Raw genomic sequence first — 23709 nt, 5'->3', positions numbered from 1 at the left:
CAAACAGACTCGAAACGGCGACAATCGACATGCACAAATTAGACGCAGCCCGTGGCGGCTGCATAGCTGATATATCCGACGCCACGCGTCGACATATACAAGTTAGATGCACCCGTGGCGTCTGAATAGTTGATATTCCAGACGCAAAGCGTCGCTATGTACAAATTAGATGCATCCTGTGGAATCTCGATAGAGGATAGACGATATACATACAGACTCGAAACGGCGACAATCGACATGCACAAATTAGACGCAGCCCGTGGCGGTTGCATAGCTGATATATCCGACGCCACGCGTCGACATATACAAGTTAGATGCACCCGTGGCGTCTGAATAGTTTATATTCCAGACGCAAAGCGTCGCAATGTACAAATTAGATGCATCCTGTGGAATCTCGATAGAGGATAGACGATATACATACAGACTCGAAACGGCGACAATCGACATGCACAAATTAGACGCAGCCCGTGGCGGCTGCATAGCTGATATATCCGACGCCACGCGTCGACATATACAAGTTAGATGCACCCGTGACGTCTGAATAGTTGATATTCCAGACGCAAAGCGTCGCAATGTACAAATTAGATGCATCCTGTGGAATCTCGATAGAGGATAGACGATATACATACAGACTCGAAACGGTGACAATCGACATGCACAAATTAGACGCAGCCCGTGGCGGCTGCATAGCTGATATACCCGACGCCACGCGTCGACATATACAAGTTAGATGCACCCCGTTACATCCACTGCAGCAGATGGCAAACGCCAAACTATCAATTAATCCAATACTCAATTTGAAATTCTTCTTCTTAAAGTAATTGTAATCGTATTTGCAGCATGTCTGGATGAAATACTAAATTCAGGGGTATCCTTTGCCCTCTCAATTCGGAGTTTGACATTTTAATATATATTTATACAGGTAGCCTATATAGAATGACATTGTAACATGTGCATAATAATAATAATATCAATAAAACTGATTGATTGATTGATTATATATTTTATATGGAATTGTCAAACAAAACAAGTTTTGTCTGTCGATGTAGCTGTAATATTTTAAGAATGCTGGGGACAAGTTGTAGGTTTCTAAACCAACTTCTCATTGCTCATATACATGTTCCCGACGTTTTCCAGGCTACATTGTACCATGTCTCTTGAAGTGTATGCAGCGCGTGGCCAAGCACAGAAGTCACTATCACTGCCCCATCTGCGCTAAACTTCTTGGGCGGCGCGGATCATTTCAATATCATTTAACAAATGTGTGTGGCAATCCGCCACCGCGCAAGAAGAGGCTGAAGAGCAAGACTCCTAATTTCAATGTGCCGGCGGAGAGCAAAACTAAAAAGCAATGCAAAGAATGCCAGAAGACCTATTCCAGACCACATTGCTGATAATCAAGACCTAGCAGATTCAGTCTTCGTCATTATAAATTCGTAAACTAACACTTATAGCACCTTATAGAATACATCTGCTTTGTGTAATGTGCGTGTCTACTCTCTACTACAACTAAAGTGTTGGATTGCTTATTATCTCTAACTTTTTTCAATACTTCTATTAATTGCAGTATCTTTTCGAAATGATGAACGTTTAATGTATGAGTAGTGATAGTTATTCTGTCAACTTATTCAGATATCTGATGTTGAATCAAACATGGTTCTTCTGTATGATCCAATGGGCCAGGAGCACTGCTACAAGGATATTTTAACGAAGTTTCGGTGAGTTAGTGTGATGCTATTCACGGGTCGTATCTCATTTCTATTTTACTCAGCCAATTTCTGCGCAAGTACTCCAAAAGAAAGTTTGTGACAAGACCAAGGACTGAATTGGACAGGGCTGATGTACAAAAAGATGGATATAATTGTGGAGTACTTGCTTTGAAGGTATTTGATACTTTCATATATAATTATGTAGTATGGCTCGAATCAAATGAATGATTTGCACCCTACTCTCACTAGGCTGCTGAACTCTACTGCACAAGTGGGGCATCAATTCCTGATATAGATCTACACAGGGATATATAGAACTCCGGGATGGCTGACTCCGTCGATTGCGTCATCGCGGTCATACACAAGTAGGGTCATTTTCGCGCACTCACTGCAGATAGGATTGTTGACAGCGCTTTGTCTGTGCATGACTTGGAGATTCGGAATTGCCTTTCTAGTTTGTGATTGGTGGTAGATGATATCAATATATAAACATTTATAAAGCTAGAGGACTCATGTGATGTTCAGGTAGTTGATCATTTCAGCAGTATTGGTTATGTAGCTTCAGCTGCAGGTTATTATCGGCACTACCGGTATCGGTATGCCTGTACGATATATCGCTGGTATTCGGAATATCTCCGCGTATCGAGTATGTTTTGCTACATTAATAAGCGTAAGTGCATATCAGGATGCAGCAGAATGTTTAGAAATACATTTCAGGATGATTTTAGTATTGATTACGTTATGCTTTTAATGACTGATCTGATGCAATAGAATTGCATAATAAGCCCAAGTCCTAGGCTGTACAGTGTACAGTACAGTAACTGTCGCCAGTTTAGTGTGACTTCGTCTGTCAGGATTTTATGTAATAGGTTAATTGATAATTATAGTTCATCCATGCTACGTTCCTAATTGTAGAACATTATGGAGAACAAAGGAAAGGAAAGGAGTATCGAACGAGCCTAATGATTCTATACCTACCCGTGGTTTCCTAGAAGACAGTCATATAGTTTTATAGGGTGAAATGACCAAGAACTGCAGCCTCTAAGTACCAGTATGCAAGTTGCATTTCAGTCAAACAGTCAGGATGAATTTTAGACTTTTACGCAAAATACAAACCCTTGGAGTATGGTAGTGGTTAAGTGGTACAATACAATACACGGTAGTTAGAAGTTTTCATAGTTGTATAACAGTCCAGGCACCATTTAAATTCAATCTGTCTTTACAGATGCCGATAGGCTACTAGTGATACATGAATATGTTTGTTAATGACTGGCAATCAAATGCCAGTATACTGGAAAGATACCTCCGTTGCAGTGAACTGTAAAATATAGCCAAGTCATTTGCTGGCCACTGAAACTTTTGAAGATACAAGACAGAGACAGGACTATTCATCACATCAATCGACTTGATGTTGACCACTCCCTCATGATGGATAAGTTAACTCTATCGTCAGGATGTGGCAATGGGGAAATGCTGTATAGGCCTATGTGGCAAAGGAAGATTGAACTCTTGAAACTGCATCACAGTTAAAAAGGTTTCGTCAAATCCTTGTGACACAGCCAGGACCTCTGCTCAGCATGCATGGGTAAGTTTGTCTGATTCTGGTGAGTTATATCAAATCAAGGATTGAAATCCATTGAAATATATTGTTGTGTGTGTGTGTGTGTGTGTTTGTGTTGAGCGAATCAACTGCTTATGGCTTGAGGTACTACGCTATAGAAAAGATCATACTGCCATTTTATCAACTGTGCATTTTGTCGACATTGTACTCTATAGTTGGAATATTATGGCAGTTAAATCAGCGGTTGTCACTTCTGAACCTTTTTGATCTTGCACGCCTTGCAACCTAAATTGCATATAGGACAAATGTATGGAACTAAAAACTAAATATTGGAAACAACATTGACTACCTTTTGATATTATATGTGGTGCTGATAAAGTTTCTGCAAGGGTTCTGCCACCAACTTCAGCTTTACTGTTTGATTGCTTTTGAAAGAAATACCAGCAGCTCATCAGTTTCCTACCCCCTGTATTGCACTGCTATACTATACTATAGTAAATATCATTCTGCCATTTTGTCAACTTTGCAGTGTGCATTTTGTCGACATTATAATTAATAGCTGGAATATTATGGCGGTTAAATCAGTGGTTGTCACTTCTCAACTTTTTTTATCTTGCACACCTTGCAACCTAAATTGCATATAGGACAAATGTATGCAACTAAAAACTAAATATTGGAAACAACATTTAATGCCTTTTGATATTATAGGTGGTGCTAATGAATTTCTGCAAGGGTTCTGCCACCAACGTCAGTTTAACTGTTTGATTGCTTTTGAAAGAAATACCGGCAGCTTATCAGTTTTCTAGCACAGCTCTATTCCACTGCTAAAGATCGCTAAATTGTACTGTCCAAATTTAAAGAACTTTTTTTAATAGTCTTATAGCTTTCACATATAACTGTTGCTGAAAGAGGTGTAGGATATTTCGTTCCGTACACTTGCATCATTGTGACGTACGTCAAGACCAAAGTAAACTAGAGCTCTGTATTACGACACCATGCAGAAAAATCCGATTCAATCTGAACTTTGATGTTTCATTCTCTAATGGACAAGCATCCAGCTTCATGCATTTGGAATTGAGATATAAAAATCTAACATATTTGGCGGTTTAGCACCACTGGGTTGAATCCCCAGATCAAGCTATTCTTAAAGATTGGGTTTATGATTGATTTGTATCTCTAAATTGTTAATTTTTGTTGCAGATTCATGAAACGAAATGCGACGTTCCATTCTGTACAGCACATCATCAGTGGATATGCTGCTATACAATACTTGCATTACCATCTTCAAATATTGGCTTCAATCTGGAAATTTGGGTCTTGTGTCTCAGCAGCGACGCTTTTAATATCTACTCAGTCCATTGAATCAGTTATCATGTCCGAAAATCTTCTGGAGAGAGCGAGAGATATGATATTCTTTTTCGCCTGCACCATCGTGATGCTTTGACAGCGGAGATGCTATACGACCGTAAGGTAACCTAGTCTGCACCCCCGTTTTTTCTCCTCCATGCTATCCGTGGATGCTGAGCACCTAGCAGGATAGCCGCGGATACCAGTGTTCGAGTCTTTGGTCTGATCCGGCCGGGAATCGAACCCACGACCTACCGATCGAGAAGCCGGACGCATCACCATTACACATAATTTCCAATACTTGCGAATTAGTATCGAACCCTTCAGAAGCTTGATTCGGGATGTACTGCTACTGCACAGCCAATGACGATAAAGCTCAGGAATGTCTATCGACGAAAAAGTGGAGAAAATTGGGCGTGTTGTAGTATTCAAAAGAGCCTTTACAAGTTAAAAAGTCTCAGCATCATATAGTTACTCTTTCCTGCTTGACTTATATTACTTCTCCCAAATACTTTTCAAAATTATCACCCACACTGAAAAAGTTTGGAAAACAATGTCTTGAACGTTTAGAAAATACTGATTTTCTTCGTTATCCACCTTTATATGTATTACCTGTCGGTAAATTTAGGTTAATTTGAAGTATACAACTGTATTCATGATTTACTGAATGAAATTGCTGATGTTCAACGTTGTCTGAGTTTGCTTAGCATAAAGGTTGAGGTATGGGAAGACCCATGTTTTCTAGAATGTCTTGCTTGCTCACCAGGAAGGCGGCGAAAGGTCAAGGAACCCGATTGTATAAACACCTACATCGCTAACTTGCGAAAGAAAGTGAAGATTTCGAGGTAGATTGCAGGTTTGTATATAGCCCTACTTATGTATAGGCCAAAAAGAAGTCAGCCATCCCGGAGTTCTATATATCCCTGGATCTACAGTTCGATCATTCTGCACGAGCTTGTGAAGAGTACCGAAGGTACTATGGCCAACTTCTACTTGATGAGACCGGTATGTTACTCCATATCACATGCAAAATAATAATAAGATCAAGCTATTTTCTGTACAGATGACGGAGAATTGGCAAATTATTGCAATAAATGAAGAAGTCAAATGCAATGATCACGGATTGGGTATGGATTTGAAAAGTTGATTTGTCCAGTATAATGATCCAAGTATTTTATAGGTTGCATGTGACGGCTGTGACCCGCGGACATACCAGGATTGTTGTTACCCAGGGCAACAGCTACAAACTGGTCATTTTTATTGTGCTCGTTGCACTGCAGAATAATTTGAATATAGTTACTTGAATTCTCGTTCATCTCCATGCGAGTGTAAGGAGGGGCAGCAGAGACTAGCCAGGGGTAACCGGAGCTATGCAGTTGTTTTTAATTATTAGGATTACTGATTTCGCAAAACCTGGCAATAGAATTATATCTCTAATTAGAAAGAAATACAAAATTGTGGTTCAGTTTATGATTCCGATATCTAACGCGGCGTCACAAAATTGCCGAACGCCATGTTGCAGTACAGCGTCCTAAAATGTTGGACGCCATATAGTAGGCTTACCATACGTCCTCTTTTAAGAGGATTTGTCCTCTTTTTTGACTTTTTTGAAAGTGTCCTCGGAGGACGCCCTTTTGTCCTCTTTTTTGAGATTTTGTCCTCTTTTTTGAAAATTTAGGTCATATTTAGAGGAAATCGCGAGTGATATGCCGCAAATTAGCGCAGAAGTGAAGCTCCGGCGGGTATTTCGAAGGGAAAAGGGGTGATTTCAGCTCTGAGCGAAAAAAAGACCCTTTTTTTTTTTTTTTTTTTTTTCATCCACCTGGCAATGTGGAGTGAAAAACGTGTTTCTGAGGACCTTTTTTTTTTTTTTTTTTTTTTTTTAGTCATCCGATCGTGAAGCGGGTGAAATTTACCTGTTTTTGAGAATTCTTCTCCAGTTTTGCTTGTCTGAAATTTCTGAAAAAGTGTCCTCTTTTTTCATTTCCGAAATATGGTAAGCCTACCATATAGCACTTCATCCGCCAGTCTGCGTCACAACCCGTTCACACGCCAGACCAGCGTTGCCACTCTAGGTTCCAGGAAAAACACAAGATTATGTCGTGAAAAAACACTAGATTGGCGAAAAAAACACTAGATTAGTAAATTGCAGGAAAAAGTTGCCGTTGCCAAGTAGTCATGATGACCAAGGTACAAATCCATAGATAAGAAGTGTTCCACACATGAATTCGATACATAAGCATGATATACTGCATGATAATTCGACGATAATTAATGAAACGAATTGATAATACTGCATAATTATTCAACGAAAATTAATGAAACGAATTGATAATACTGCATAATTATTCAACAAAAATTAATGAAATGAATTCAATAGCGCAAAAAAATCAAATATTGTCGCTTTCGAATTGTACGGGGTCATAAAAATTTATCATTCGATTGTACACTATCCATCAAACATGCGTATCTTTTGTGTGGCATCTTGCTCACTACTGTGCATCTTCAACCAAACAATGGGGGTGTTCATGTCCATGCGCATGTGCAGCATACTTCATATCCACGAATGCAGTGGAATGTGGCAATGCTAAGAGATTCGTCATGAGCTTCCCCAGTAAAAAGGGAATTTTTATTTACCGAACGCATTGTGCAGATTTCAATTTTTGCAAAAATTCTGTTGGAGGGCATTTTGACTGATAACCTGCAACTCATTTTGCGATCTTGCCAAAGCAGTCCATTCTTCCGACAAATCATCAAGCTCATCAAATAATATCACAGAGGGAAATTGCACAGCTAGAGGAATGATTGATTTTACTATTCTTTGTGTTGATTAGGCTGTTAACGGATTCTATACACTCGCTCTTCATTTTTTCAGATACTTTCGCTGATAAGTACGGATTCACAGCGCACCCTGTTACGTAATAATTGCTTGTCACTGCACCACCACATAGAATTATTGAAAACAAACACAGCCAGAGACACTAAATCGCCTTATCAGCGATAAATTTAGCGTATTATTTAGTAGTCTAACCTTAGAATATTCATTGTTCGCACCAATGCAGAAAAACACTAGATTGGCAAAATTTTGCGAAAAAAAACACTAGAACACTAGGACGACCGAAAAAACACTAGATCTAGTGTTAAAACACTAGGAGTGGCACCACTGCGCCAGACGCCATGTAGCGATTCAGCCGCCAGTCTGCGTTTCAACACGTTCAGACGCCACGTAGAGACTCAGCCGCAGGGTGGCGTTTGGCGTGTGGCGGGTTGGCGTCTAAGCGGGTTTAACCCCTGTTGCAATGTTCTTTCCAATTCTCTACTGGTTGCTGACGATTACCCTTGACGAGTGTCAGCTGTCAGCCGAAAATGTTTGGGTTCAAATCAATATGAATATTGAATATTCAATTGCATATTGAAGTTCTGTACCTCCAAGAAGCTCTTCAAATATTGCATAAACTATAGTATGATTACCACCATGACTAATGTCTTTCTTATATATTTGTGTTTTTTCCTTCTCTGTTGCAGACTATCCACTGTTATATTTTTAAATACATACTTTATTACTTCACTGTCATGGAGGTGACGATATTAACAAGGCCTTTATGCGTTTATAGGTCATATTGTCACCTCCAGTCGAATTTTATGTTTGACGAAACAATAAATGTCTGTCTGTCTGTTGTCAAAGCACCCATATGGTGCAGACGAAAATATATCTGTGATCAGGGACAATGTTCCCTCTAAGCTGCGCACGTGCGGAAATGCGCAGTGCTGACATGGTCTTTGCGCACAGAAAGTCCGAAGTGATGACCTTTTTTTAGTCGGTTTTGTAGCGAATTTTTGACACCTCCTCGAGAAGGAACAGCGCTTGAACTCTATTCGCACCGAAATGCATCGAGATTTACCTCTGTTGTGTCCAAATTTTCACATTCCCTTTGCGCACCGCTGTTATGCGTTAAATTGGGCGCCTGGTTGAAAGATTGCTCTAAATCGTTTCAACACCTCCCTATCTTTTCATGGTATCACAATCTCTTGCGGCGTTTTGAAATGATGAAAATAATAATAAAGTAAGTCAGAATCGGAAAGTTTAGAGTAGGAGTGTCAAACTAAACTTGGGTCGAGGGCCGGATTCAAACGTTTTGATCGCTCGTGGGCTGGGCCTGTTAAAGGACTCCAAAATGTTACCTTCAATCCCATATCTTTGTTGTTCACTGGAATTCTTTATGATTGAAACTATACACATACAATACATACTATAGCATTACTGGTTCTTAACCGGCCTGTGTTCAACGGAAAACTAGGGGTTCTGTGAGCCAGTCTCAGGGGTTCCGCGAAAGTATCATCTTGCCTTCATTATATCATTGCATATATCTGGGTTTTGCGATCGGAAGTATAAGCCCCCAGAATTGTAGAGAGAGAGAGAGATATTTATTGATTTGTCCAACCGTAAAGAAAACATCATTGGCACATGCAACAACAATAAATGAACTTACGGTATAGGACAGGGTGTGACCGATATGACTCTGGGTAGGGTCAACTAGTCTGATCACACCCTGCATTAACAAATACAGATATTGTGTTATAAATTTGGATGCATTGGTTGGGATCAATCAATTCAGCTCAGCATAAAAATAAAATACTAAAGAAACTACAAATTTGGTGGGAGACAAACGGATCATTGGTAATGGGAGATGAGGTGACTGAATAAATGTGGATGTAAATCTCACTCCGGTGTTGCGTTTGCGTGTCACATCTGTCGAAAGTCATTCTCAAAGCGAGGAGTCGTGAAAATCGCATTCTAGTGAGAGTGTCCTTGTAAGCAAGAAGAAACTGCTCTGCAGGTATCATCATTAGTTATTTAATGGGATAAGATCTAGGCGCGGCGCCGTTGAAGTCGTTTGTCAATGAGCGCAGACGGTGTCTACCAGGGTTGTTCAGATTTTAAAACTTTCCAGGAAACTTCGGTCGCAGCCTTCGAAAGGATAGTTTAGTACACTGTCTAAGGGTGGATTGCACAGATGCCGATTGAAAAGTAATCACCGATTGCCTTAATCGGCGATAATTTAATCAGCGAGCAAGGTCACCTGGCGACTCTGTGGTACAGATACGGATTCGCCTGTGAGTTATCTTATCGCGGATCACTGACGCAAATCGACGCAAATGACGTACGTTAGCAATCAGCTGTTTTCGTTCGGTGGCGATATGAACTGTGTCGTCATAACGGAGAGATGAGCTCTTCATAGATATGTATGTTTAGTTGATGTCATGTGCGTATAGCAGCTAACTAAGCTGTTGCTACTGCACAGTGTAAGGTTATGAACGTCAGAACCCGTCAGAACAAACGTTTTGAGGTTATGAAAAGAGGTATTGTAGGAATAGCGTACCGAAATCTTCGTCTTATACCGGTATTGCTGTGCCAGAAACTCTACTACAAATTTCGTATATTGCAGGACATTTATCTCATTACTCAGGGATCTAGATCTAGATAGATACTTTTCAGATAGAACTATATTTTCCGTTTATTGGTGCATTAGTCATGATAGCCGCTTTACCAATGTGAAGATATACAAATTGAGCTCATACACACACATTTGCATACCGTACCATTTTGATTTCTCCATACCAATGACAATTGGCTCTGCGGGAGTGTAGAAGTAAATTTCAGCCATTGCAAGGATCTGAAGTAAATTTCAGCCATTGCAAGGATCTAACTGTTGTGCAATGTGACGATGTTATCATATAATAAGTCATATGCATACATGTGTTCAAGTGCTGTACCAACAGTAATGCATTTATGTTACAATTTTGCAATGCAAAGTTATCTGCTGTTACCCAGTTGAGTAATCTTGTTTGTTGACAGCCAAACCCCACTTCAGTTTATCAAGAATTTGGTCAACCATAAAATTCAATACAACCTGTTTTATAGAGAGCTACATTAATATAGTGCAATATCGACTGAGAATAGCAATGGATCCATACCTCAATGTTCTTGCTACCCTCCAGATGTTAGAGAGCCTAGCAGAAGAGAGAGTGCCAAGAAGATTGGTCAAAGACCGAGCAAATCCATCGGAATATACCCTGGAGGTTAGCGACACGATAACGTGAAGGCACAACCGAGCACGACTTCAGCGCAGATAGATTGTTCAAAATCACTTCTCTACAATGTCTTGAGTATTTCATCTCGTGTTTGAACACCAATAACCACACATTCAATTCCTCTTCAATTATTTTTATTACGAGATCCAGTAACCTATGCTGTAGTCAGAATTGGACAACTAGAAAATCAGATTTTCAAAATTATTAGACTATGATGATAATTATGGCTGCATATTTTTCCAAATTAGAATAGAATTATAGACACAGTAGTCATTTTTCAATTAAATCAAAATAGGGATTACTGAATATGTGAAAATTTGGAAATCTGCACAACTCTACTAAGTATTGTAGAGTTCTACTGTAGAATTTTCAGCAAAACCATAAATTAAGTTAGAAATATATTACTGGCATTTTGCACTTACTATTCTAATTATACAGCCAATTAACTAGTTGTCCAAGTCTGGTTTTTGTGCTATTTCGATTTGTTGCTGTATTTTCTCAATTTTGCAGTTCTTTTTCCATTTCCAGTTTCTGGTACTTGATATGCATCTGTAATTCAAAATATTTCATTCTGATATCATGCTGCTTCTTTGCCATTTCCAGGACGCTCATTTTGATCACCAACATTATAGTTAAAATATGATTTTTCAGCAACACACCTGGCTCTCTTTTTCAAGACAATTGCCGTTGAGCTTTTTGTGTTCTCTGTTTCATCTTGCATATCTGAATGTAGTAATGAATAAACTGTGGGTTGCATCACCATCTTTGTATGCTAACACTTACCGGTCTGGTGTTCCATCCTGAAGTCTGTCGAGGGAACTGAAGGAAGCGTCACATCGCCATCAGCAACGAAAAGGCAGCAATTTCATTTGCTGCAAGAAAACTATGGTTAACAACAGTTGTATTGATTCAATAGAGTTCAAATTCAATAGAGCAATGTTAATGTCAATCAAAACAACCCGCAATGTTCTATTTGAAGTATTCGTGTGGCTATGTTAGTACCAACACTATTCATATGGATTTCAAATTAGTACCTCAACTTACCATCGCTGTTGTGACATAAAGAACCAGCCTCTGTGTTCACATCCTCGTCGATGATGAAGGTGCAAACTGAATCTTCGGAATATGCATCTGAATAAACATTTTATTTAAAAATGTTAGTTAGAAATACATTAGATAAGTTACTTTCAAATGATTTTTTCACGGTTTATCTTAACCCCGCGAAACATAGGAAGCATGGAGGACTAAAATCATGACTTGACTCGAGTTGTAATAGGATGAATGGATTTGACTCGAGTCACTGCTTCAATATGACATACGGTATGAGAAATCCTGACTCGAAGTCAAATCTTCAAGTCAAGTTGCAAGCCTAACAATAATAATGGCCAACGATACTGCTCAGGCACCTGCACACGCACAGTAACAAAGCCAGACTGTTGCAAGTTAAAATTGGATGCAAGTTCCTCTGCCGTTGGTTGTAACATATTAAAAAAGTTGATGTCCTAAATGCACTCACCATCATGTGACTATCGAATACGCAATCGTAGTCATACCGATGTTTCAAACATTCAATTTGAGATGGAAGAAGGTCTGAAAAGTGATAATAAATATACCAGTGCTATAAAAATCAATTTCAGATTAGGAATTTGCCGAGCAGTGTTCCCCATGTGTCGTTTTCGTATAGCTGATGACGTGCAGCAGTCTCTGGCTATGGTTAGTTTGTTGGGAATTACAAAAATACAATAAATCCATGTTTTCATGATCATCAAAATTTGTCTATTCAGTTCAAAACGAGCGTTAAAACGTGAGTATGAAGCACGCAGAGAGTCACGATACACACGGATGGAAACAATACATCTCCTACTGCGAATTTTAAAGAATTGCCAGTAAAATTTCCTATCAAAAACCTTTTCCAAGGAGTTCGTCAACTGGAGGTGGGCCAGTTTTGGCCCGTTCGACGCGTTGTGATGCATATGTCTTTTTTGCTTTTCGTTTCAAATTTTTCAATACATTCTGGATTTGGCCAGTTGTACGGCTGCACGCGCAGGACTAGTATTCATAGCTGCATATTTCTTACTCATTACATCTCAGGCCGCATCTTTTGTTTTGCCATCAGTCTTTTTGTCTTCCTTGGTTTCAATATATTCTTCTATCAATTCAATTATTCTAAACTCTTCTTGTCTGTTGCAATTTTCCGTCCTCGTATTTTATTACCAAAGTATACTATCGAATTCTGTACAGTGTACAGTCTGTAAAAAATGTCATACCGGTAATCATAGCATAAGGTACTATCGGCTGTGGTAGGCCCACGCCCATAATATGCGCCAACAGTTGTAGTAGTGTCTGAGTACAATATTTTCAAGTAATACCGCAACTGCACGTCAGAGCATCCAGTTAACACCATCTCAATACCAAATACTAGTGTACCTATAGCCTGCCCGGACCGCAGTCAACGCGAAGCACACAGCCGATTAACTTTCTAGACACCTCTCTCGGCGGATAACATTTGGCCGATTAAAATTCACCGATTAGTTGCAGATCGGCATCTGTGCCACGGAAGCCAGCCGATTACTGACGTTTAATCGGCGATTAGGGATTAATCGACATCTGTGCAATCCACCCTTAAGGGTGGATTGCACAGATGCCGATTGAAAAGTAATCACCGATTGCCTTAATCGGCGATAATTTAATCAGCGAGCAAGGTCACCTGGTGACTCTGTGGTACAGATACGGATTCGCCTGTGAGTTATCTTATCGCGGATGACTGACGCAAATCGACGCAAATGACGTACGTTAGCAATCAGCTGTTTTCGGTCGGTGGCGGTATGAACTGTGTCGTAATAAGGGAGATGCGATCTTCATAGATACGTATGTTTAGTTGAAGTCAGTAAAGTTGTTGTGGTGTGAGGTTTATTCGTGGGTCTGACTAAACTGTTGTCACTGCATAGTGTAAGGTTATGAACGCCAATCTTCCATTCTACTGTGCAAAACCCGTCAGAACAAACGTTGTGAAGTTATGAAAAGAGGTAATGCGGGAATAGCGTACCCAAATCATCGTCTTATGCCGGTATCACTATGCCAGAAACTCTACTACAAATTTCGTTTATTACATGACATTTATCTAAATTACTCAGGGATATCTATAACTATATATCCCTGTTATTACTTTTCAAATGGAATTTCATTTTCCGTTCATTGGTGCATCAGTCATGATAGCCGCTTTACCAATGTGAAGATTTACAAATTGAGTTCATACAAAACGTCTGTGTAGATTCTGTAGAACACACATTTGTACAAGATTTTGATTTCTCCCTATCAATACCAATTGGCTCTGCAGGAGTGTAGAAGTAAACTTTAGCCATTGCAAGGATCTAACTGTTGTGCAATGTGACGATGTTAACATACAATAAGTCATATGCATACAAGTGCTGTACAAATAGTTATGAATGCATGTTACAATTTTGCAATGCAAAGTTATCTGTTGTTACCCAGTTGAGTAACCTTGTTAGTTGACAGCCAAACCTCACTTCCAGTTTATCAAGAATTTGGTCAACCATAAAATTCAATACAACCTGTTTTATAGAGAGCTACATTAATATAGTGCAATATCGACTGAGAATAACAATGGATCCATACCTCACTGTTCTTGCTACCCTCCAGATATTAGAGAGCCTAGCAGATTGGTCAAAGACAGAGAAAATCCATTGGAATATACCCTGGATGTTTAGCGACACCGATAACGTGATGGCACAACCGAGCACGACTTTCACTTCTCTTGAATGTCTTTAGTATTTCATCTCGTGTTTGAACATCAATAACCACATATTCAATTCCTCGTCAATTATTTTTATTACAAGATACAGTATGCTGTATTCAGAATTGGACAACTAGAAAATCAGCTTTTCAAAATTAGCCTATAATTATAATAGTAGCTACACAGAATTTTCCAAATTGGAATACAATTATAGATACAGTAGTTATTTTAGTTGTCCAAGTTTGGTCTTTGTGCTATATCGATTCGTTGCTGTATTTTCTCAATCATGCAGTTCTTTTGCCATTCTAGTTTCTGCCTTTTGACAAGCATCTGTAATTCAAAATATTTCATTCTGATATCATGCCATTTCCAGGACGCTCATTTCTGAACACCACATTTTGATCACCAACATTATAGTTAAGATATGATTTTTTTCCTCAACACACCTGGTATTTCCAAACTCTGAATTCTGGCTCTCTTTTTCGAGACAATTGCTGTTGAGCTTTTTGTGTTCTCTGTTTCATCTTGTATATCTGAATGCAGTAATGAATAAACTGTGGGTTGCATTGCCATCATTGTATGCTAATGCTAACACTTACCGGTCTGGTGTTCCATCGCGAAGTCTGTCAAGGGAACTGAAGGAAGCGTCACATCGCCATCAACAACGAAAAGGGGAGCAATTTCATTTGCTGCAAGAAAACTATGGTTAACAACAGTTGTATCGATTCAATAGTTCAATAGAGCAATGTTATTGTCAATCAAAACAACCTGCAATGTTATATTTGAAGTATTCGTGTGGCTATCTTGGTACTAACATGATTCTAATGGATTTCAAATTAGTACCTCAACTCACCCTTGCTGCTGTGACATGAAGAACCAGCCTCTGTGCTCACATCCTCGTCGATGATGAAGGTGCAAACTGAATCTTTGGAATATGCATCTGAATAAAAATTTTAGTTAGAAATACATTATAAAAAATTATCTTTTCATCTTAACCTCGCGAGGAAGGATGAATGACTAAAATCATGACTTGACTTGACTCGAGTCAAAATTACCTGTTTCGAATGGGATGAATTGATTTGACTCCGGTCACTTCTTCAATGTGATATATGAGAAATCCTGACTCAAATTCAAATTTTCAATTCAAGTTGCAAGCCTAACAATAATATGGTAAACGATATGGCTCAGGCACCTGCACAGTAGCATAGCAAAGCCAGACTGTTTCAAATTAAAACAGGATGCAAGTTCCTCTGCCGTTGGTTGCAACATATTAAAGAAGTTGATGTCCTAAATGTACTCACCGTTGTTTTTGTAGATCCAATACGGTATCATCGTCATACGGATGTTTCAGACATTCAATTTGAGATGGAATATGGTCTGAAAAGTGATAATAAATATACCAGTGTTATGAAAAACAATTGCAGATTAATCAAGGAGCGGTTACAGTCGAATATGCCGAGCAGTGTTCCCCATGTGTCATTTTCGTATAGCTAATGTGCAGAAGACTCTGGATATGGTTATTGGTTAGTTTGTTCGGAATTACAAAAAGACAATGAATTCATGTTGCCCATAGTCATCAAAATTTGTCTATTCAATTCAAAATGAGCGTTAAAGTGCGAATATGAAGCACGCTGATAGTCACGATAACACACAGATGGAAACAATACATCAGCTACTGCAAATTTCAAAGAATCGCTTGTAATGTTACCTACCATACCGAAAACCTTTTCCAAAAGGCCATCAACTGAAGGTGGCGGTGGGCCGCCGCCAGCTTTTGCTCGTTCGACTCGTCGTGATGCGTATATCTTTTTTGCTTTTTGTTTCCAAATTTTTCCATACATTCTGGATTTGGCCAGTTTTTCTTCCTGATTACATCCCATGCCACATCTTTGTTTTGTTGTTATTGCCATCCGTCTTTTTGTTCTCCACGGTTTCAATATCTTATTCTATCAATTCAATTATTCTAAACTTTTCTTGTCTGTTGAAATTTTCCGTCCTCATATTTTACTTACAAGTATAGGCCTACTATCGAATTCTGTACAGTCTGTAAAAATACCATACCGGTAATCAAAGCCTATCAAATCAAATCACTATCGGCTGTGGTAGGCCCACGCTTATAATATGCACCAATAGTTGTAGTAGTGTCAGAGTACAATATTTTCAGCTAATACCGCAACTGCACGCCAGAACATACACTTAACACCATCTCAATACGAAATACCAATGTACCTATAGCCAGCCCCGACTGCAGTCGCCGCGAAGCACACAGCCGATTAACTTTCTAGACACCTCGCTCGGCGGATAACATTTGATCGATTAAAATTCATCGATTAGTGCCTAATCGTCATCTGTGCAAGGGAAGCCAGCCGATTACTGACGTTTAATCGGCGATTACGTATTAATCGACATCTGTGCAATCCACCCTTAGTGTTGTATTCTTAGTATTCAACATTATAATTGTTGTAAAAATCAGTGTCGCTGATCGCCAGAAATTGATTTGTTCATCCGGTGTATACAGTATATAGCAAGGAGCAACACGAATCCATGTTGGATTGGTCCCTGATATGAAAATGAACACTATTCGGCAAATTACTTCTCGTAACTTGTTGAGATTTAATGTTCAATCCAACTATTTGGTCATACTAACAATCTGAATGCGTTGATCGCAGTGATGCTCACAGCATACCGTACCTTGGAATCTTGGTGTTGGCTGATTCCGATATCCCCGACTTACGGCTACTGTATATCGGTGGTTCTTGACCTTTAATAACTAGCTAATCTGCGAGTCGTTGCGGAACCCCAAATTCTCGGAGTCGTGGAAACAAAAATCAACCACAATACTCATCTCAACACATGTAATACATAACTATAGACTGCTGGTGTGCAGAAGGTACTGTAGCCTACAACAACGGAGTGTTAAAAGAACAAACCATTAAAATATGATTTCCACACAAAACTCAGTTTGTCATGGTGTCTTGGCTTAGTTTGACTTCAGTTAGACTTTAGTTTGTCATGGTGTCTTGGCTTACAGGCCTACTCTTCAATTTGTTACTCCCGTTTTACCACAAACCGACTTGTCAATCTATTGTGTCTGATGTCTGATGGAAATGGGGTGCTGTGCTGCATTTGTTTCATCTACTCGAATTGCTTCGCGGGTTGGATTAAATATAGTCCGGATGTTTGACGTCCCCTGGTTTAGATACTCTCCATGTCCATGTCCAATGTCCATGAAATCGCCAATTCTGAACTCGCAATAGCTAGGCGGCAGTGCTTTCTATACCACGACCTCCCTGTGTCTATTTACGTTCGCACTCATTGTCATACCCGGTACGCAATGTTCCCTCTAATTTTTCACGAGGCTGCGCGGTCTCACAGACTCACTGCGCGGTTCCTTGGACAAGAGTGCGTAGCCACGGCTGGACTCCCCTTTTTCCGGTAATGTGTGATGTTGACTAAATAAAAAAGTCGTCACTTCGGCTCGACTCAAGAATTGCCCTCTTTTTTACGATAATATCTGGTGTTGATTAAAATAATAGGTCGCCACTTTGACTCGACTCCTGATTTCCCTGAATCTTGTGAAACTCTGACGTCCGCTGCGACGGAGTTTAGTTTTTTTTCATCGCACTTTAATACATTTTCTACAAAAAGAGATGGTGTCGCTTCATCTGATTTTTTCAAACCACAGGTGGATTTTTTCGTACGCGTCACACAATTTTCCTTGCGCGCAGACTTTGTCAGCAGTGCCCGCTAGCGGACAAGCGCAGCTTAGAGGGAACATTGGTCATACGCAATGTTCCCTCTAATTTTTCACCAATCTGCGTGCACTCGCCAACTCACTGCGCGGTACCTTGGACAACAGTGCGTAACGACTAAAAATAAAACGGTCATCACTTCTTATATTTTGTGCGCAGCTTAGATTTTCTGTGCGCAGAGACCGTGTCAGCACTGCGCAATTGCGCATGCGCGCAGCTTAGAGGGAACATTGGTCATATACGTATGTTTTTTTGTCGATACATTGTGAGCTATTCACAGCATACGTTTTATGAACGAGTAAGATTGTGGAAGCCATGTTGTTGACGTTTGTTAACTCCATAAAACCTTATTGCCAACCGCATTCATAAGACGCGCACACCGAGGCCGACACATTGTGAACTATTCACACCAAATATACGTTTTATGAATGAGTAAGATTGTGAAAGCCATGTTGTTGACGTTTGTAAACACCTTGAAATTTTATTGCCAGTCGCATTCATAAGACGTGCACACCAAGGAAAGAAAAAAGAACGCATTTGTTTTCAGCAACATTCTACTGATCAGATGACAGATGTCAGATGACGCCATATACATCTACAGTTTTCTAAACACATAAACTATTGCTTTCGTCGGTTTTCCTGGTTCATTGCAATTCATTTGAAAGAGATCGGTCTCTTCTTTCTTGACCAATATCATTCTCTTTTCGCTAGTCATCTTTTCTAGCATTCGCATCAATTCGTTGTGGTAAACCTCGTTGTATTCTGTTTTGCGGCAGTTGAAGAGAAACAGTCCACCGAGTTTGAGTGCTTTTAAAATGTACTGAAATAGCGGAAGAGAAATGCATGTACAAACAATCGATTTAACGTAGAGACGTTGTTATTCTATAATCTGACGAAGTTTTTGTTTGACTTGATATTTGTATTGTTTTTGGCTGAATTTGGGGCGCTGATTCCAAAATGCCATTAGTTGTTTGCTATCATTAATCGTTCACCTTCTGTACATCTTATATACCAGGATTGAGCAGACTAAACCTGCTTCATGGGCGAGCCGCATATCAAAAACCTTAGCTTTAAAAGAGCCACAACAGAAAAATTCAAAACTACGAATTTATAATGTCACAATGAAATGCAGGCCATCGAATGAAGTTTATTATTGTGTGGTGATACGCTGCGTCTCAACATGGGTGTTAAATGGGTTTCTACCGAGATTATCCCACAGCAAGCAGCTATACAGTAGCCAGCACCCCAATGTATTCTTTATATCAATTTCATTGATTGGTTGAATAAGCATAATTCCCTGACTACCTACATGTAGTGTATTTCGCTCTTGATTTTGTGTGATTGCGGGTCAAGCTCACAGCAGAGAGTCACTACATATTCACAAACTAAAAGCTGGATATTTCGAGTAAACTTTTGTAACAAAGCAAGTAAAATTTTTGAGATGGTCAAGGTGCACGATCAATTAGAATTGATTGATTTTTTTCATGCTAGAGTCACCCGCAGTTCTAATACAATAAATTACAAAGATGTTACAGTGAAGTGAAAATTGTAATATATGAAAAAGGTTCACAGTGCAGAACTTATCAATAAGGTTCGTTTGTGAACGTGAACCTCTGAATTTCTGAGATTCACACACAGAACGCGAACGTGAACCTCGCGTTCACACCATACCTAGAATTTATAATCGCTATAATGCATTCGGGTATAAACTGCGCAGACCCGTTTATTAGCAAACTAATTTACCGGGATACATCCTTGAGGCAGGTGATTATCCAGGAAAGCTCCAGTAGCAGTCACGATATCGTACGTTTCATCCGCTACCGGTAACGGGCTTTGATCGCTCACTTCTTGACACTGCGTTTTCCTAGAACACAACACAAGCAATTGCATGCCCCAATCCGGGTTGGACAACTATTGAAAATTTTCAGCTTTTTTCATATCAAATTAGAATGGGGATTATACCTGCAGTTTTTTTCAATTAGACTATCATTATAGAAGTACTGACTTCGCAAACACTTGTAGCTTTAATTCAATCACGATTTGAAAATATATACAATGAAATTCAAGGTCAGTTCATATCAAATCTGAGATCGTTCTCCCAAGCACGAGAATGGCAAATGTCTGTAAACCAAGCTTGGCTCGTTTCTGCTGTAGCGCTTTCAGGAAAAGCAGAAATTAGATTCTAATGAGCATAGAAACATTTCACGAATTAGATTAGAATTTTATTACTCGCATCAACACTAGTCTGCCCTCAAGTTTACCGAACCACGACCGGACATATCGATTATATTTTCATCTGCCCAAGACACTGTCCTTTATGCGATTTTATTTTACCTTTCATTCAGTGTGCAATGCACTGTGCATTAGGGCTCTTCAAAAATGACTTTTTTTCTCAAATCGTACTGGCTACTTGATAAAATCGTTAGGTTACCTAATTTAAGCCTACACACAAAATTTGGTTCAATTCCAGCCAGTAACCGCTTTGCTACAGAAGATGAAAGTTTCTATTTATTATCTAAAAATAAATATTAAAAAAATTGAAAATTTTTTGTTCACCCCATGAATATGTTAGGCTGTCTATAGAAACTATGCTCACCAAATTTAGTTCAATTCCGACCAGTGGAAGAGGAGTTATTGCCGTCGAAAAATTTGGATTTGATTAAAATAGTATTTACGGTGAGCAGAAATATAATAAATAAACAAAGAATCGGTCACCGTAAATACTATTCTATTCAAATCCAAATTTTTCGACGGCAATAACTCCGCTTCCACTGGTCGGAATTGAACCAAATTTGGTGAGCATAGTTTCTATAGACAGCCTAACATATTCATGGGGTGAACAAAAAATTTTCAAATTTTTTATTATTTATTTTTATATAATAAATAGAAACTTTCATATCCTGTAGCAAAGCGGTTACTGGCTGGAATTGAACCAAATTTTGTGTGTAGGCTTAAATTAGGTAACCTAGCAATTTTATCAAGTAGCCAGTACGATTTGAGAAAAAAGTCATTTTTGAAGAGCCCTATGTGCAATGTGCATGCCTTCTTTTCACATCACCTAGCCCAGGCGGGTGTCTGATTTCGAAGACGACTCAGTCTGATTTCAAAGACTACTCCAAGTCGTTTCGACACGTTCCTATCTTTTCATTGTATCGTAGTCTTGTGGTGTATTGAAATGATGAAATTTTTAATGATAGATAGAATTGAATTGCATTTCGCTTTAATTTGGCAAATAGAGTCTTCTAGTTGCCCAAATCTGGCAGAAACTTTTCAACGCGATCTGCATGTACCTGTAAAGACCCTTCGCAATCGCTATATCAAGCATCGCTGCATTCATCTCGATCGCGTCCATCTGGCCGACATATCCGGCTTCCCTGAAGTGTTCAGCGGTCCATCCAGTACCTATAAGAACCATTAGTTACTGATATCTCCACAATGAACACTTAAACTTGGACTAACCAGCGGCAATGTCGAGCATGAGGCTGGACTCGCTGTTATTCACAAACTCATATCCAACTTTTATCAAGTTTTGATTACCCACGCTTCCAACGTCAGACATCTTAAGATCGTAAACCGGCGCCATTTTGGAGTAGGCCTGTGAAATATATGGTGATTTGATACACATGAAATATTTATCCGAAACAGTCCAGGCTTATGCATATATCTTGGCCGAAATATAAAGAAGTGGACCATGCTCGTTCCAAAAATGTTCATATCAACTCAAACCACTCTCCATTTCTTGCTAGTATGAGAAGATAGGAAGGAGACTAGGAAAAGTTCGCTTGTTCTACGGATTTTATTTTGATAAAAGCATGTTGAGCTTCCTATGTTTAGTTGTGGATTTTGAAAAGTGGGTTGACCTAATCCCAGTTTCGCATTAAGAAAAGTTGCCGTAAGACTGGAAACACGTTTGACGTGGACCCTGAATCCCTGATATCGGTATTCTATTGTGTTATGTTCTTGCAGCCATTGCTGGCTCAGAATCATATGAAGCCTTCTAACAGTGGCGTAGCCATGGGGTGGATTTTGGTGCTCAAGACCCTCTCATTTCAAACTTGTACTATTGTTAGTGTCGAAAGTCGAAAAATTTGCTTTGGGATTGAATCTATGTAGTCAGTTAGTGCTAATTCTAGTTCTAATTCCGGTTGTGCATTTTGAAAATCCAGTAGTTTGCACGTACTAGGCCGAGTCCATATTCGCAAACCAATGTTGTGTGAAAACTAAAGAGAGAGAGCACAGCTGTTTTCATTTTTTATTTATTTCTTTGCCAGTCAGTAAGGTCTATCAAGCCTATGGTTAGGCTAGATAGGGTGACAAACATCAGAAACATTACGTAAGTTATCTACTATACATGATAACTGTGAACAAGTTATGCTTATCCTAAAGAAAGAATACAGAAACATCACCTTATCTCTGTTATCCGGAGTATCTTGATGAACAACGTCACTGATGTAGCTCCAACCGGATTGTTCTTCTGCCATAGTGTGCGGGTGACGTACGAACTACGAACTATCTAATTCCGATACTCTGAATTTGAAGATTCGCACATTGCTAGCAATACGATTTATCATACATTCGCATTTCACTATTATATGGAATTACACTTTACTCGGGTCAAATATCATATCAGTCTTTGGATAAATGCAGATATCTTTTACAAAAAATGTATTTCGAATCGTGTGTTCTTCAGGTCATATCGCGCACCACAGCCAGTTGGAAGCGCCGCTCAATTGAAATAATCGAAGCAATTAGGCTATTGTTAAAACTAAACTGACATTGCACTTTTACCAGCATTGTTTGCCTGAAAGATAATATGATCAAAGGGGAAATACAGCCACTGCACACGATTTTAGATCGCACACAGAAACTGTGTACTTTGTAGAGATAGCATATCGGATACATGTTGTAGCAGACCGCTGGTCCTTTTAATTCAATGTCCCAAGCTAACGCCTGGTATCTGTTATGAAGGAAATATCCTGTGCTCTATTAGGATTTCACTATAGAGACTACAATCTCTATAATTTCACTATATCATGACAACGATTAAAACGCTACTATCTCTTCTAGATTGCGCAAGCTCCGTAAGCATTGTTACGCCAATTAGTCCTGGCTGGCTGTAGTGCTGCCTTTTTCCTGTGCTAGAACTTTGCTAACCCGTTCTCATTGGCTTTACTTCACTTGCATTGTTACGCATTTTAAGGGTATAAAACCACACGTTTTCTCTCGTATCTCCCGTTGAGACTTGAGATTCATCTACGCAACATCGACGTACGCCTCTCCGAAATATATCTGTAACGAGTTCATCTGCCCGGCTAAGAATACTCACAACGACAGGACAGCGAGTCGCCATCAGCTACGCATTACTTCAGGCACGACAAGACCACTGTTACAATGTGTTCCTACAAATAGGCCTATGTGTATTGTAGGCCTATATTTCTGTAATGGTCACAGCATAGTGGAGCCTATTGCCTTTCGCTCCCATCCGCCCCGATC

The 23709-nt window shown here is 39.4% G+C and overlaps 2 protein-coding genes and 2 long non-coding RNA genes across 5 annotated transcripts; 1 reads left to right on the top strand and 3 right to left on the bottom strand.

Annotated features, from left to right (window-relative positions):
* Positions 1-4235: 4235 nt before the first annotated feature.
* LOC145446128 (uncharacterized) lies at positions 4236-5926 on the top strand. Its single transcript, XR_013917213.1, has 3 exons — positions 4236-5622; positions 5681-5744; positions 5798-5926. It is a non-coding gene; the product is annotated as an uncharacterized LOC145446128 (long non-coding RNA).
* A 4901-nt stretch (positions 5927-10827) lies between these two features.
* Positions 10828-13343, bottom strand: LOC145446127 (uncharacterized). The gene is made up of 6 exons (XR_013917212.1): positions 12788-13343; positions 12227-12300; positions 11755-11841; positions 11494-11582; positions 11370-11433; positions 10828-11259 (listed from the first exon to the last, which is right to left on the bottom strand). It is a non-coding gene; the product is annotated as an uncharacterized LOC145446127 (long non-coding RNA).
* A 1489-nt stretch (positions 13344-14832) lies between these two features.
* LOC145446126 (uncharacterized) lies at positions 14833-17956 on the bottom strand. 2 transcript variants are annotated; one of them, XM_080324350.1, is made up of 5 exons: positions 16177-17956; positions 15766-15841; positions 15318-15404; positions 15064-15153; positions 14833-14997 (listed from the first exon to the last, which is right to left on the bottom strand). In XM_080324350.1, the coding sequence occupies exons 2-5, from the start codon at positions 15800-15802 to the stop codon at positions 14882-14884; spliced, it is 330 nt and encodes a 109-aa protein (XP_080180476.1). In that variant the 5' UTR covers positions 15803-15841; positions 16177-17956; the 3' UTR covers positions 14833-14881. The 2 variants fall into 2 exon arrangements, with proteins under 2 accessions (XP_080180476.1, XP_080180477.1); XM_080324351.1 differs by lacking the exon at positions 16177-17956 and having other exon boundaries at positions 15766-15917.
* A 712-nt stretch (positions 17957-18668) lies between these two features.
* LOC145446119 (methyltransferase-like protein 27) lies at positions 18669-22787 on the bottom strand. The gene is made up of 5 exons (XM_080324342.1): positions 22623-22787; positions 21676-21811; positions 21507-21618; positions 19960-20080; positions 18669-19036 (listed from the first exon to the last, which is right to left on the bottom strand). Exons 1-5 carry the CDS (start codon positions 22695-22697, stop codon positions 18812-18814), a joined length of 669 nt encoding a protein of 222 aa, XP_080180468.1. The 5' UTR covers positions 22698-22787; the 3' UTR covers positions 18669-18811.
* Between the last annotated feature and the right edge of the window lie 922 nt (positions 22788-23709).

The sequence above is a fragment of the Botryllus schlosseri genome, chromosome 9, assembly GCF_051294905.1.
Source record: "Botryllus schlosseri isolate E-star chromosome 9, Bs_hap1, whole genome shotgun sequence".
Lineage (NCBI taxonomy): Eukaryota > Metazoa > Chordata > Ascidiacea > Stolidobranchia > Styelidae > Botryllus > Botryllus schlosseri.
The sequence above is the reverse complement of the archived record's forward strand: the minus strand, read 5'-3'. Positions and strand labels throughout refer to the sequence as shown.

Coding starts and splice junctions, on each gene's coding strand:
- LOC145446126 (XM_080324350.1), bottom strand. CDS start 15,802: ATGACGATGATACCGTATTGGATCTACAAAAACAACG. Junction 15,405..15,765: donor TTGGATCTACAAAAACAACG/GTGAGTACATTT, acceptor ATTTTTATTCAG/ATGCATATTCCAAAGATTCA. Junction 14,998..15,063: donor CGCGATGGAACACCAGACCG/GTAAGTGTTAGC, acceptor TACTGCATTCAG/ATATACAAGATGAAACAGAG.
- LOC145446119 (XM_080324342.1), bottom strand. CDS start 22,697: ATGGCAGAAGAACAATCCGGTTGGAGCTACATCAGTGACGTTGTTCAT. Junction 21,619..21,675: donor CATGCTCGACATTGCCGCTG/GTTAGTCCAAGT, acceptor TGGTTCTTATAG/GTACTGGATGGACCGCTGAA. Junction 19,037..19,959: donor TGCCTCAAGGATGTATCCCG/GTAAATTAGTTT, acceptor CCGCTATTTCAG/TACATTTTAAAAGCACTCAA.